Here is a 16,329-nt window from a genome sequence, read left to right as displayed (position 1 = left end):
AAAAAAGTAACCCAAACTTCCTAAAACAGAACAGTATATAATGACAGGATGGAAAACTTTGTCAATAAGCTAAATTATCTCCACTTCTGTAATAGCATCAGGAACACCCACCGGTGACAAGACATATCATTTCAGTTTGTTAGGAGGCCCTGCAAGAATATTTGCTGATGCTATCGAGGCAGCGTTAGGTGGGTCGGAAAACTGCTAGCTTGGGGGGAGACAAAGACGAATAGATTGACAGTAGCCACTGGCAGAGGTGAAAGAGATTCTTGCACTGCTTCTATTAGAATGAGCAGAAGCCTGAAAAACAAGATGCATGGTATTTCAGAGACTGCTGGGAGCCATTGCAGTACAAGTAAACACATGGGTTGTGTTAGGGTAGCTAAGAATAGAAACAGGTGCAGGTATACTTGCGTGTACACCAATGCTAGGAGTTTAGTAAATAAATTTGATGAATTTGAGGTATTGCTCAAAACATCGAAGGCAGATATTGTTGGGATATCAGAGACGTGGTGTCACACAGATATAACGGATGCAGAACTGCAATTTGGAGAGTACAACGTCTACAGAAAGGATAGACAGGATAGGAAGGGGGGAGGGGTTATTAGTTAAGAAACACATAAAAACCAAGGAAGTCAAGCCAGTCGACATCGCTGGACAGTGCAGTGTTGAGTCAGTTTGGTGTGACATAAACATTGGGAGATCAACATTGAGAGTAGGAGTGTGCTATAGGCCTAATGACTCTGATGAGTATAATAAGGAACTGTACAGGGAAATAGAGTGGGCCAGTAAATCAGAGTGTCTTATAATGGGAGATTTTAATTTCCCAGATATTGACTGGAATTTGGGGGCTGGTTACTCACACACTAGCAGGGCTTTTGTGGATTTATTGGATGATTGTTTTCTACATCAGCATGTTCGGGAGGCAACTAGAGGGAGTAATACTCTAGATTTGATTATCAGCAGTGATTCTTCATGCATTAAGAATCTGCAGATAAATGAACCACTAGGAGGCAGTGATCACAGTGTGCTGAAGTGGGATTTACTCAAAGAGGTAACTACCATTAGGGGTAAAGGGAAGGGTTATTGCTTCCGTAAAGGCGACTACGATGGACTGAGACGGTATTTAAATTCTATACAGTGGGACCAACTGATGATGTTACCAACAGCAAATTCAAAATGGGAAGCATTCAAAGAACTTATCTTGGAAGCTACTAGGCTTTACATACCAACTAAGAAATATTGTTCAAGGTTTAGGCCAAAATGGATGTCAGATGAACTAATGAGGCATATGGCAGAGAAGAAAAATGCATGGGATACATACAAATTAACACATGACACAGAAGCCTATGATAGATACAAGTTGATATGCAACCAAGTTACAAAGGAGGTTAGGCAGGCGAAGGCAGATTACGAGAAATCCTTGGCAAGGGATGCAAAGAAAAACAGCAAAGAGTTCTTTACTTATGTAAACTCTAGAAGGAAGGGGATGAATCAGATTGGTCCACTTGATATTGATGGGTCAAGTGTTGATGATCCTGCTCAGGTAGCTAACAAACTAAATGAATATTTTGCATCGACATTCACACATGAGGAGTTATTCAGCGAGGGGAATGCCAGAGGTGTATTCAACTCTAGCAGTAAGCTACAGAATCTTGAAATAACTGGGAGTAAAGTGGAGGAGAAACTGTTGAAGATAAACACAAGAAAGGCACCCGGGGTGGATGGGATCTATCCAGTTATATTAAAGGAGGCAGCAAAGGAAGTAAGCAAACCCTTAGCCATAATTATGAGAGCTTCCTTGGACTCAGGGGAGGTACCCATAGACTGGAAATGTGCAAATGTGACCCCAATTCACAAAGGAGGATCAAAGGCTGACACAAGTAATTATAGAACTGTGAGCTTAACTTCTGTTCCAGGAAAATTAATGGAGGCACTGGTTAAAGAAGCACTGCAGGATCATTTAGACAAGACTTCAGTTATAGCTCAGACCCAGCATGGTTTTGTTAAGGGGAAGTCTTGCCTGACCAACTTGATTGGATACTATGATGCAGTCACAAAAGAACTGGATGCAGGGAATAACTTTGATATTATATACTTGGATCTTAGAAAGGCTTTTGATACTGTTGCACATGGAAGACTGCTACACAAATTGAAGCAGTGTGACATTGGAGGCAAATTGCTGCTATGGATAAAGGGGTGGTTGAGGGGGAGAAGACAGAGAGTGGTAATCAATGGACACTGCTCATCGTGGACTGATGTTATTAGTGGAGTCCCTCAGGGCTCAGTGTTGGGTCCATTATTGTTTTCTGTATTTATAAATGATATTGATGATGGTATATCGGGCTTAATGTCCAAGTTTGCAGACGATACAAAGGTAGGCAGGGTTGTCAAGGACACTACTGAAATTCCTGGCGAGGCTACTAGAGACGGTCGTTTTCAAAGCCGCTAAGTGGATTTTTCTTATTTATTGATTTGAAATTATTGTTTTTCTAAAACTTTTGATTTAAATTTAGTAGTATAACATTATTTTGTGATTTTCTGATTAATTTGGTGTATTTATTCTTTACTCGGCCTTGTAATTGCATAAAAGTATCGGTAAAGGTTTCCACGTGTTTCAACTCCGCTAACCGTTCGTAATTTTCCCGCCTTTGTGATACGATATACCGTACTAGATAGCGTTAGTTGAACTTCGTTAGCAGTTAAATTGTACGTTTAAATAAATACATATAACGACTTAGATTACAAACGTAATATAATTAATTTTATTTAACATAATTAATTATACATATAACCACTTAGGTTATGTAACATAAATAATTAGTAAAAACAAATAATTAATACATAACTTGATACGAAAGTTATATAAAGGGATTTCGCAGATAACACTCGTTACTGAAACGTAAATATTCCGTAGATAACACTCGTTACTGAAACGTAAATGTTCCGTAGATAACACTCGTTACTGAAACATAAATATAGCGTTATACTGTGTTTGGATACAAGTTTAGGATTTAATTTTGTACAGAAATTGAAATTTTATTGAAAGTAAATCTAAATCATGACTCAAACCAGAGCAGCAAAGCAAAGGGCTCAAGCTAATGGGAATGCTGTGGCCCAGGGGAGAACTGAGGGGGGCAGTTGTCCTCTGAATCACAGCCTTGTAAGATGCACTATTTGCTTGATGTTTGCGGAGCAGTCAAGTATGGGACATGATACTGCCATGGGGGATGTCTTTGTGTCTGTGCGATGCAAGGAGTGTAAGGAGATAAGGCGACAACTCAGCGTTGTTATGGGCCTATATGAGAGCTTGAAGGATAGGGTGGATGCCCTCGAAGGATTACAAGTGAGGGGCCCATCAAGCTCTCAGCTGCCCACACCAATGCCAGAGCTTGCACTTGGTCATCGCGGAACACAGCGGCAACCCCCAAGGCAGAATGCGCTGGTCCCAAAGGAACTAGTAGTTGTTGGTGACTCTATTGTCAGGGAAACGGGAAACATGCTTTGTAAAAAGGATAGGTGGAATAGGACCGGGGTATGTCTGCCAGGGGCAAAAGTTGATGACGTTGTAGAGCGGATATCATCTTTTAAGGGCACAAAAGGTGATATAGTTGTACACGTTGGCACTAATGACATTAAGAGTAGGAGACCGGCGGAATTACTTGACAAGTACAGGTCACTGATGAAAAAAAGCCGTGAATTAGGGTTGAAATTGAAAGTGTCTGCAATTCTGCCCAGACACGATAGGAGGGAGTATATGATGAGAGCCCTGTCAATCAATTCGGCCCTGGAAAGATTGTGCAAGGCTCAAGGGGTAGAATTTTTTTCAGCCTGGTCTGTACTTGTTAACAGGAGAGACTGCTTCTACAGGGATGGGATACACTTAAATAGAAAGGGTGCAAGAATGTTTGCTGATGCTATCGAGGCAATGTTAGGTGGGTCGGAAAACTGCTAGATTGGGGGGAAAGAAGGACTAATAGATTAACAGTAGCCACTGGCAGAGGTGAAAGTGATTCTTGCACTGCTTCTATTGGAATGAGCCGCAGCCTTGAAAATAAGATGCAGGATATTTCAGAGACTGCTGGGAATCATTGGGGTACAAGTAAACACATGGGTTGTGTTAGGGTAGCTAAGAAAAAGAACAGGTGCATGTATACTTGTGTGTACACCAATGCTAGGAGTTTAGTAAATAAATTTGATGAATTTGAGGTATTGCTCAAAACATCAAAGGCAGATATTGTGGGGATTTCAGAGACGTGGTGTCAAACAGATATAAGAAATGCAGAACTCGAATTTGGGGAGTACAATGTCTACAGAAAGGATAGACAGGATAGGAAGGGAGGAGGGGTTATGCTATTAGTTAAAAAACACATAAAATCCAAGGAAGTGAAGCCAGTCGACATCGCTGGACAGTGCAGTGTCGAGTCAGTTTGGTGTGACATAAGCATTGGGAGATCAAAATTGAGAGTAGGAGTGTGCTATAGGCCTAATGACTCTGAGGAGTATAATAAGAAACTGTTCGGAGAAATAGAGTGGGCCAGTAAATCAGAGAGTCTTATAATGGGGGATTTTAATTTCCCAGATATTGACTGAAATTTGGGGGCTGGTCACTCACACAGTAGCAAGGCTTTTGTGGATTTATTGGATGATTGTTTTCTACATCAGCATGTTCGGGAGGCAACTAGAGGGAGTAATACTCTTGATTTGATTATCAGTAGTGATTCTTCATGCATTAAGAATCTGCAGATAAATGAACCACTTGGTGGCAGTGATCACAGTGTGCTGAAGTGGGAGTTACTCAAAGAGGTAACTACCATTAGGGGTAAAGGGAAGGGGTATTGCTTTTGTAAAGGCGACTACAATGGACTGAGACAGTATTTAAATTCTATACAGTGGGATCAACTGATGATATTGCCAACAGCAAATTCAAAATGGGAAGCATTCAAAGAACTTATCGTGGAAGCTACTAGGCTTTACATACCAACTAAGAAATATTGTTCAAGGTTTAGGCCTAAATGGTTGTCAGATGAACTAATGAGGCATATGGCAGAGAAGAAAAATGCATGGGATACATACAAATTAACACGTGACACGGACGCCTATGATAGATACAAGTTGATCTGTAACCAAGTTACAAAGGAGGTTAGGCAGGCGAAGGCAGATTACGAGAGATCCTTGGCAAGGGATGCGAAGAAAAACAGCAAAGAGTTCTTTACTTATGTAAACTCTAGAAGGAAGGGGATGAATCAGATTGGTCCACTTGAGATCGATGGGTCAACTGTTGATGACCCTGCTCGGGTAGCTAACAAACTAAATGAATATTTTGCATCGACATTCACACATGAGGAGTTATTCAGCGAGGGGAATGCCAGAGGTGTATTCAACTCTAGCAGTAAGCTAGAGAATCTTGTAATAACTGAGAGCAAAGTGGAGGAGAAATTGTTGAAGATAAACACAAGAAAAGCACCGGGGGTGGATGGGATCAATCCAGTTATATTAAAGGAGGCAGCAAAGGAGGTAAGCAAACCCTTAGCCATAATTATGAGAGCTTCCTTGGACTCAGGGGAGGTACCCATTGACTGGAGATGTGCAAATGTGACCCCAATTCACAAAGGGGGATCAAAGGCTGACACAAGTAATTATAGACCTGTGAGTTTAACTTCTGTTCCCGGAAAATTAATGGAGGCACTGGTGAAAGAAGCACTGCAGGATCATCTAGACAAGACTTCAGTTATAGCTAGGACACAGCATGGTTTTGTTAAGGGGAAGTCTTGCCTGACCAATTTGATTGGATACTATGATGCAGTCACAAAAGAACTGGATGCAGGGAATAACTTTGATATTATATACTTGGATCTTAGAAAGGCTTTTGATACTGTTGCACATGGAAGACTGCTGCACAAATTGGAGCAGTGTGGCATTGGAGGCAAGTTGCTGCTATGGATAAAGGGGTGGTTGAGGGGGAGAAGACAGAGAGTGGTAATCAATGGACACTGCTCATCGTGGACTAATTTATTAGTGGAGTCCCTCAGGGTTCAGTATTGGGGCCTTTATTGTTTTCTGTATTTATAAATGATATTGATGATGGTATATCAGGCTTAATGTCCAAGTTTGCAGACGATACAAAGGTTGGCAGGGTTGTCAAGGACACTACTGACACTATGCTGCTGCAACAGGATTTGGAAAGGTTGAGCAGATGGGCTTCGAGGTGGCAAATGTAGTTTAACATTGACAAATGTAAAGTACTACATATGGGAAACAGCAACCCCAGAGCAACGTATCAACTCTGTGGTACTACACTGACAGTGGTAGAGAATGAAAGGGACCTGGGGGTGGTGGTGCAGGCAGATATGAAGTTCTCTGAGCAGTGCAGACGAGCTGCAAGAGTAGCTCATGGTGTATTGTCAATGATATATAGGAATTTTTCTAGCAGGGATAAGGAGGTGATTATTCCCTTGTATAAGGCAATGGTCAGGCCACACCTAGAGTACTGTATACAGGCCTGGAGGCCTGATTTCAGGAAGGATGTAGAGCTGCTGGAACGAGTACAGAGAAGGGCAACTAGATTGGTGAATGGGACAAAGGGGTTCTCTTACGAAGAAAGGCTTAAGTTTTGCAAATTACAGTGTCTGGAAACTAGGCACCAGCGGGGTGATCTGATAGAGGTGTACAAAGCCTTGAACGGTTTGAGCATGCTCAATGCTGATGGGATTCTTCCTCTAGCTCAGAAAAATCACCTGAGAGGGCATAAATTCAAATTGAGGAAAGACAGATGTAGGATAGATGTGCGGAAATTTGCCTTTAGCCAGCGGGTGGTTGGTGGGTGGAACAGACTTCCATCCCTTGTCGTGGAAGTTGATAGCCTAAATAAGTTTAAGGCTCAGCTGGACAGGTATTTCGAACGAACAGAGGGGTGAAGTGGAAGTGGTTATTTTTATTTATTTATGTTACTTTTTTTTTTTTTTTTTGGCTGATGCTGCATGAGCTTGCTTTCTTGCATCAAATGCCTCTACTAATGCTAATGCTACTATGCTGCTGCAACAGGATCTGGAAAGGTTGAGAAACTCTGTGGTACTACACTGACAGTGGTAGAGAATGAAAGGGACTTGAGGGTGGTTGTGCAGGCAGATATGAAGTTCTCTGAGCAGTGCAGACGGGCTGCAAGAGTAGCCCATGGAGTATTGTCAATGATATACAGGAATTTTTCCAGCAGGGATAAGGAGGTGATTATTCCATTGTATAAGGCGATGGTCAGGCCACACCTAGAGTACTGTATACAGGTCTGGAGGCCTCATTTCAAGAAGGATCTAGAGCTGTTGGAACGAGTACAGAGAAGGGCAACAAGATTAGTGAATAGAACAAAGGGGTGCTCTTACGAAGAAAGGCTTAAGTTTTGCAAATTACAGTGTCTGGAGACTAGGCACCAGCGAGGTGATCTGATAGAGGTGTATAAAGCCTTGAATGGTTTAAGCATGCTCAATGCTGATGGGATTCTTCCTCTCGCTCAGAAAAATCACCTGAGAGGGCATAAATTCAAATTGAGGAAAGACAGATGTAAGATAGACGTGCGGAAATTTGCCTTTAGCTAGCGGGTGGTTGGTTGGTTGGTGGAACAGACTTCCATCCCTTGTGGTGGAGGTTGATAGCCTAAATAAGTTTAAGGCTCAGCTGGACAGGTATTTTGAACGAACAGAGGGGTGAAGTGGAAGTAGTTTTTTTTTTTTTTTTTGGCTGATGCTGCATAAGCTTGCTTTCTTGCATCAAATGCCTCTACTAATGCTAATGCCTCCTAACACGCTGAACAAGATTTCCGAATGGATTTCCATTTTGAAATTTTACCCCTCCTAACAAGATTTCTAAATGGACACCATACATTTTAACAAACAGGTGGCATGTATACCATATAATGATTGTTATTTCATAATTACTGTTATATGCAATCTGTCTTTGATTTAAACCTCAAGTTTCCAGGTGTTTGCTGACTATTGGCTGGAACAGCTGAATCCACCTAGAGGTATCTCAGATACCAGAAGGCTTAAAAAAATATTTAAAAAAAGAAAAATGTTTATGTTTATAAATATCTCATATTCGTAATGCCAAATTGGAACTGTGCCTGTGCTAAACCTACCCAACAACTGTGTGTAGCATACCTACTACTTAGCAGTGTTGCTTATACAATACTACCAAAATCGGGAAAAGATCTGCATTGAGTGGCCAGGATATAAGGTACTGGACTAATAATGAATAGTATCTCCTTTACCCCTCAGAACAGCCTCAAATGGCAGTGGGGGACTGGACTACATGAAGTGTCAAAAGCATTCTACCCATATGCCGGCCATGATGACTCATTTGCATCATATAGTTTACTCAGATCAGAAAACTGTGGATTCCTGTCATGACTAGTTCATTCTACTTCCTCCCAGAGATTTTTCAATCAGTTGTAACTGTTCAGTGGCCAGTGAATATAATTGTTCACTGGTATAATAAAATTGTTGTCATGACCTTGGAACCATTCACGAATGGTCCGTGTCTTGTGATATGGCATGTTATCCTGCAGGAAGTAACCATTCCTAGATGGATAAACTGTGGACAAGAACTGTAACTGTGTACACCTGTGGACAAGAACTGTAACTGTGTACACCTGTGGACAAGAACAGGTGTAACTGTGTACACCTGGCTGGTAACATTGTTCAAGTAGACATGGCACTGACACATTGATCCATAGATACAGGGGACCTAACATGTGTAGTATAAATACTCCCCACCCATCACACTTGCTCCACCAACAGATATTGTTAACAGCTGGTATGATGAGACATTAATTCATTCTGCTGTTGCTCTTCCTTGGTCCTGCCTTCATCATGGAAATTTTGGACCTAGAATTCATTGGATCAGGCAACCCTTTTTTCCAATCTCATAGCTGCCAGCTGTCCACATTTTTGACAGACAATTTGTTTTTTTTTTTTTGACCCATTTTCTACTCACTATCATGACATAATTTTTCTCCATATTTTTCACAAAAGGCAGTAAAACTGCATCTTCTCCTTTGAATATAGAAGTTTTAAAATAGTTGTGCAAATATTTGCTTAATTTTATTATCGATCTTTAGTTAATAAATCGGCTGTCAAGTGTGCTAGTCTGTTCAGCATGAAATATGTGGAACATACGAAATGAAATGTTACAATCTGTGGTAGATGTAACATTAAGCCATAATATTTTTTTTATGTATGTGTAGTGTAAAACTAAATTCGGGGTTTCAGATGGCTTACTATCCAAGTACAATTCAACTGAGCAATGCATAGTCTCTATTTAAAACCACCCAAATCCAGGTGGTTTAAAATAGAAAGTTGTCTATCAGAGTGATGTTCACTTAAGCTAATTTGCCTTAGCATCAGTTAATTTTAGTTTAATTTGTGAAGGTTAAGTGTGAACTTGGCCATACTTAAGTTTCATCCACCAATCTACGACAACATAAGCTAAGGCAATGGCAACATCTTGAGTGCATACAGGTCTGAAAGCCTCATTTTAGGAAGAAAAACACAAGAACCACTTAACGTACTGAGCAAACTCGTTTCCCGCTACTGCAGATTCTCCCTGCATTCTCAGTAAACAGATGGTGTGTGTTATCAGTAGTGGTAGTAGAAGTCAATAACGATGTATTGATTAGTTTTTTCTCATTATTAAAAGCAGATTATTGGAGTTCATGAATGGGCTGAAATTTACTTACTGGTATACCCTCCAGACTGCATCAGTCTTAGGATGTTTATTCCCCCCCTCCAGCTGTTTTTCCCCAATAGGAAATGAACTTCTACTGCCACTACTGATAACATGCACTGTCTGTAGAAGTCATTTTTCTATTTTAAAACAGTGGGAGGGGGGGGGGGATAAAAGTCTCAGTCTGAGACTGAGGCAGTCTGGAGGGTGTACCCGTAAGTAAATTTCAGCCTCGAAGGCATTACACTCATGAACTCCAGTAATCTGCTTTTAATAATGAGAAAAAACTAATCAATACATTGTTATTGACTTCTACTGCCACTACCGATAACACACACCATCTGTTTACTGAGAATGCAGGGAGAAGCTGCAGTAGTGGGAAACGATTTTGCCCGGTAAGTTTTCCAAAAATTTCCCATGGTTCTTATGTTGGCTTTCTTTACTGGATATTCTTATCAATAAAGCCTTCACTCTGAAAACTGCAGGCATCTGCAAGATTTGATTGAGGCACTTAAGGCTTTTAATGGATTGAATTAGCTAAACGCTGATGGCATCCTTCCTCTTGCTCAGACAATGCACACATGGAGAGGGGTGGGGGCATGAACTGAAATTGAGAAAGGATAGTTGCAGGGTAGATGTGTGGAAATTTGCTTTCAGCTAGCAGGTAGTTCATTGTTGGAACAAACTTCCATCTGGTCTTGTGGAATTGGGTATTTTGAATAAATTTAAGGATGAATTATACAAATTATTAATTATTATTAGGTTGGACAGGTTATTTTGGAAGTGGCATTTTTTTTTCCTTTTTTTTTTTTTTTTTTTTTGCATTCTTTGTCACTACTGATAGTAATATTAAGATTAATTCATTTATTAACATGAAAACATTAAGAACAATAAGAAAAAAATTCAGCAATAAGAAGAAATTTCATCATCAATAAGAAAAATTGATAAAATTTCAACCTGTTTTTCAGTAGAAAATGAGTATTGTCACCATTTTAGCCCTTTTTAAACTAGAGAGAAAATTCACACTTGTCATTTGTTTGGAATTCACTGAAGTCTATAAATGCACACGTCATAATAGAGTGATTTAATAAACTATTCTGCTTCTTCCTTTAATATAATGATAACTCCCATCAGCTTTTTCACATTTCTTTGAAATATATATATATATATATATAGTTATTATAGTAAAAGTATAATATGTACTATATAGATGCTGAATATGTATATAAACATAACAGTATACAGCGGGCCATAAGGCCAAAATAACTTATAAAGACTAAGATAGCCTGTTTACGTCTACAATGCCATACCCTGGAAATAAACATATAATTAGTAATAATATATAAATATATAATACAATAATAATTATGTAGCTAATTATTGATATACAAATACATTTAAAGGAACTTTTTCGAGGGCTAACTCCTTTCAATATATCCCACCAATAATTAACAGAGCTAACTGTTTCTGATTGCTATGTTTAACTAAATCTAATTATTAAACATAAAGGCTAACTTGGTTATAATTTAAATTTAGCAGCAAACAGGTAAGATAACAGCTAGCCCGACAGATAACTTTGAAACAAATATATAGAAAATAGAGGACCAACCATAATTTTCAATTTCAGTTGTGGTAATTTTATTTGATTTATATATATGCAAAAGAAAGCTACTGCTGACATAAGGAGAAAGGAAGTAGGGATAAGTATAGTAATAGTACCCCAATTTTCCAAAATGGGCAGGTGTCTCAGTATGACTTACAACATTATAATAAATTGTGGAACCAGCTCCAAAACAAGCAAAGTATTGGAGACCATATACATGTCACCTCCATGCAAGATGAATGTTATCTTAGCCCTGTCTGCAAGGCATGGCAGTTTGCTTGTATTATTAGAAGGTGCCGCCTCCGTAGCCAGGTGGGAAGGAGCGGCAGTGCGTAGCACACGCTTCTTGATCAGACTGGGGTTCGAGCCCGTCACCACCAAATACGGGGGATGCGGAAAGGTCAGGGAATGACCACCGCATATTCACGGAGCAGTATGGCTTAGTTGCTAATGCTCCTTAAAACCAAACAACAAACAAACAAACATTATTAGAAGGCTTTATGGGCATGAGAAGGGATCTTTTTGAACAGTGACCAACTGTCTTTGTTCCCCTGAACCTCTATACACAAAAGTTGGAATCTAGTTCCCATTTTATTCCTGATGAAAGTGCATCAAAAATCCATTTGAAGATTGTATCTTGACATCAGTAAAGAGTGCTGTGGTCCATTACTCCTGGGTCCAGTCAGCATTTGTCAAATGCTTACTGGACTTGCAAGTTCAAAACACGCAAACTGCCCCTTAAGTGCTTGCTGAAGCCATACTATATCACCTCCATGCAAGACAACCATTATTTGGCTCTACCTGTGAGGCATGGCAACTTGCTTCAATACTTGTTGGATCTGCATAAGCACAGGTATCCAAGAACACACTGTACAATAGGCTTTTTGGGTGGGGTGGGGTGGGGTGGGGTGGGATCTTTATGCACAATGAATAGCTGTGTTTTCCTGATTCCTTATACAAAAGATTCCATTTCATTTGATTCCATCAGTATGTTGACTGGACCCAGAAGCAGTGGACAATGGTCTTCACTAATAAATCAAGATATACAGTCTTAAATTTGATTCTTGATGAACTTTTATCTGGAAGGAACTAGAAACTAGATAAGTTTGCCTCCTTGCAGGTCCAGTATATCTAGATATTCTTTTAATGGATGATAATGCATCTCCTAATAAACCAGGCACCTTCAATGAGGGAGTAGTGACCATATGGAATGAATAGCCAAATAATGCACTGCCAGTAATAGGCCCTCCCAGAAACCTCACTAAACTTGCATCATCCCCTATGCAAAAATAGGAGTTTATTCCTACAGCACTAATTAACTGTCTCATTTTCATCCCCTATGCAAAAATAGGAATTTATTCCTATAGCACTAATTAACTGTCTCATTTTCAGCAGAGTATGTTTCAATAGATTTATCTGTATACTATTTTTGGCAGCTCATTAATTCTTTTGCTTAACTCTGTAATTTAAAATTTAAATTTATTAGTCATTGTGTATTATTGTAACATTAAAATGAATGTCTCACTGATATTTTGTTGTAGGATCTTTTAATAAAAATGAAAGGTTTTTTGATTTACTTAAATTTTTGTATTACACAAAAATGTACCTTGGCTTTCCTTGCTTCTCACAATCAAATATACAGTGTATATTTGATTATGAAAATGAATGATTAAATCTTCTAATTCTTTATTGTAAAACCTTGAAATATTAATTTGAATCAATATTATTAATTATCAGTATAGCTTTTTTTTCTGTTCTTCTGTTAAAATAAAATAAACAAAAATCAAGTATTTTGCTGATCGGTTTATTAAACATAAAATAATTAGAATATATTATTGTTACTATTAAATGCCATAACTACACCCAAATTTTGTTCTAGGTACCAAATCTCCGACTTGCCCTTTTGGACTATCTTAATAAGAATTTTGTGGATAATGTGGACATTTACTCCATGCTAACATTTAATTTTAGCATGTATCGTGAGATTGCAGAAATGTTAGAAATATCTGCACATAAATTATTGCAAAAATTGGCAAAAAGAAGCTTAGGTGTGTAGCTCTTTTAAAGTATTACTTAAGTTATGTCTTGATGGAATTTCATATTTTATATTTATTTATTTTTTTTTTACAAGGTGGAATTGCCGGTCCCCGACCTGGCATAGCACAACACCGGACCACTGGGGGACAAGAAATGGACAGCTCCTTGAGGACTTTCTGGCAACCTCCCCGCTAGTATTAATCAACAGACCAAATCAGCTACCAACCTTCTGTAACACTCTGTGGGAGGCAACTGTAGATGTCACCCTAGCAACCAACATCGCTAGCTACATCTCTGACTGGTAGATGCAGGACTCCTGGACGACTTCTGACCACAGAGTGATTACATACCAGATCCTCCAAACCATTACCAGATCACCGCTAATCAAACAGGCCACTAATAGGTTTGCAACTAAAAAAGCTGATTGGGAACTTTTCAAGGAACATGACTGCCACTACAAACCCAATGAACTACATAGGGAAGTCACAAGGATAATCACAGCAGCTTCTGAAGCGGCAATAAAAAGAAAGAATCCGAGGCCTGGTGCTGTCTCTTGGTGGACACCTCAAATCCAACAACTGAGAAGAGAAGAGAAGAGAAGTAATCACAAGACAGAAGCAGTTTCAAAGATCCCAACGCAGCTGGCCTGCAGCCGAGGTTGCTGCTCTGAGGGAAAGCTGCAGGAATGCAAGGAACCGCTACACCAGCCTCGTTCAAAAATCCAAGCGGGAGGCCTGGGAACAACTGGTCTCCACCACTGGAAACAACAATCCCTGGGGAGTGGTGTACAAAATTACCACTAACAAACTCCCCAGAGGTGAAGTCATCACATCAACAATAACACCGCAGGGTACATTGGCCACAACATGGATCAAGTCAATAGGAAATGCATTGAACACAATCTTTCATGAACTAGTTCAGCCTTACGCACCGAAGCAGCATCAGATTTCCAAGCCAATGACGAATACCACACTGAGCAACTGGAGGTGCCCTTCATTGTTGAGGAACTCCAAACAGCAGCCACACAGATCAGAAACAATGTGTCCAGGACTCGATCTCCTGGAACCAGAAATCGTGAAAAAAAACGGTCAAAACTGCACCACAATTACTGCTACAATTGTTCAATACATGTCTCTCTATGGCACCTTCCCAGAAGACTGGAAGACAGCAAACTTAAAGTTGATCATCAAAAACCCAATGAAACCACCAGAGAAACCAGAGTCATAAAAATGCTGTTCTTTGAATGGAAACTGTTGTTGACCAAAATGGAGGACACATTGATGAATAATTGTAGTGCTGTTCAAGTGTTTTGTATTGCCACAGTGCCATATAGTGACAAATTTTTTAACTAATTTTTTTCCCAATAAATGGCGAGCACATTCTTTATTGTACCTGTTGTCCAAATTTCTCTTCAGTATAAGTCTTAGAACTCACTGCAGAGCCCCCTACATAGGGATACTTTAATTTTAACAACCCTGTATATACACTGAGTGATAACTGAATTATGACCACCTACCTAATACTTCGTACGTCCTCCTATTGCCCTCAGTACAGCAGCTATCTGAAGTGGCATTGATTCAACAAGATGTCAGAAGCATTCAGGAGGTAGGGCCAACCAAGCAGTGTGTAATGCACTCAGCAATGCAGGTATGGAGGTGATTGGTGTGTCCAGATGCCTGTTATGCCTTTCCATAGTGTCCCACAAGTGCTCTATGGAATTGATATCGGTGGAGTTCGGAGGCTAATCAATATGCTGGAAGTCAGAACTGTGTTCCTCAAACCATTCCTACAACAAGTGCCCACCAAATACAGAGGATGCAGAAAGGTCAGGGAATGGCCACCACTTATCCCCGGAGCATTATAACCTTAGTTGCTAATGCTCCTAAAAAAAAAAAAACAAGTGCCCGATGGCTCGGCGCATTGTCATCTTGGAAGACACCATTGCCATTTGGTAAAAAGTGTAACATAATGGGGGGAGTATACACAGTCAGCAAGTAGTTGACGACAGTGGAGACCACTGATACGTTGTTCCAGTGGTTTATAAAAATCAAAACGTTGTTTCTGCTGCCACTGATGTAACCAAGTTCCTGCCAGCAAAACATGCCCCACATCACAACTGCTTCCACCGGCTTGCACTTTTGATCATGCATGATGGATCAAGAGCCTCATGTTGTTGATGCCAAATCTGTACACGACCATTCACGGTGTGGAATAAACAATGTGACTCATCTGACCAGCATACCTTCTTCCAGTCTTCTAATATCCAACTTGTATGCTCTTTGCACCAGGTGAGTCTTTTACACCGATGAACCTTGGTTAGGAGAGGATGCCGTAGGAGTCGTCTGCTGGTATAGCCCATACGTGCGAGTGTGCGATGCATGGTCATGCTAGATATTGTTCCAGGTTGGTCCATGTTGTATTGGGTAGTAAACTCTTCAACAGTGCTGTGCCAGTTGTCAGACCTGGCAACTCACCTCTAGCATCAACCTTTCGCTGATGGGCATCAACCTGCAGTTTTGCTGTCAGGTTGTTGTTTGACAATTTTGACAGTAGTCCTGGTACACTAGTCAATTTTGACAGTAGTCCTGGTGACAATTTTGACAGTAGTCCTGCGACTCTCGAACATCCCACCAGTTCAGCCATTTGGGAAATCGAGGCACCAGCTTGTCGAGTCCCCACAATCTGTCCTTTGTCAAAGTCCGATAAATCCTTCCTTTTACCCATCACGCTGGGAATTTTACTACATACTGAACCACTAACGCCTAATCTATGCTATGTAGGTTGACTAACTGCACACTCTCGTACCTCACATGGCCAACAGGTCGCATTGTTTTCATAGGGGTGGTTATATATATATATAAGCTAAATTAAAATAGGATATTTGCCAGTAGCATATGCTACTGGCAAATATTCTATTTTAATTTAGCTTATTATAAGCAACATGCAGTGGATTCTGCTTTTCTGCTGCCACTGAC

General features: G+C 40.0%; 1 protein-coding gene across 1 annotated transcript in view; it reads left to right on the top strand.

Moving 5' to 3' along the window:
• LOC150089270 (spatacsin-like) overlaps positions 1 to 16,329 on the top strand; it is a 445,059-nt gene that overhangs the window by 354,858 nt on the left and 73,872 nt on the right. Inside the window, exon 15 of the mRNA XM_090389929.1 lies at positions 13,197 to 13,365. Within this exon, the coding sequence (XP_090246055.1) occupies positions 13,197 to 13,365 (169 nt within the window). The remainder of the gene's footprint in view (positions 1 to 13,196; positions 13,366 to 16,329) is intronic.

This window comes from Mastigoproctus giganteus, chromosome 2 (genome assembly GCF_048544385.1).
Source record: "Mastigoproctus giganteus isolate SK-2022 chromosome 2, ASM4854438v1, whole genome shotgun sequence".
NCBI lineage: Eukaryota > Metazoa > Arthropoda > Arachnida > Uropygi > Thelyphonidae > Mastigoproctus > Mastigoproctus giganteus.
This window is presented reverse-complemented; position numbering and strand designations above follow the sequence as displayed.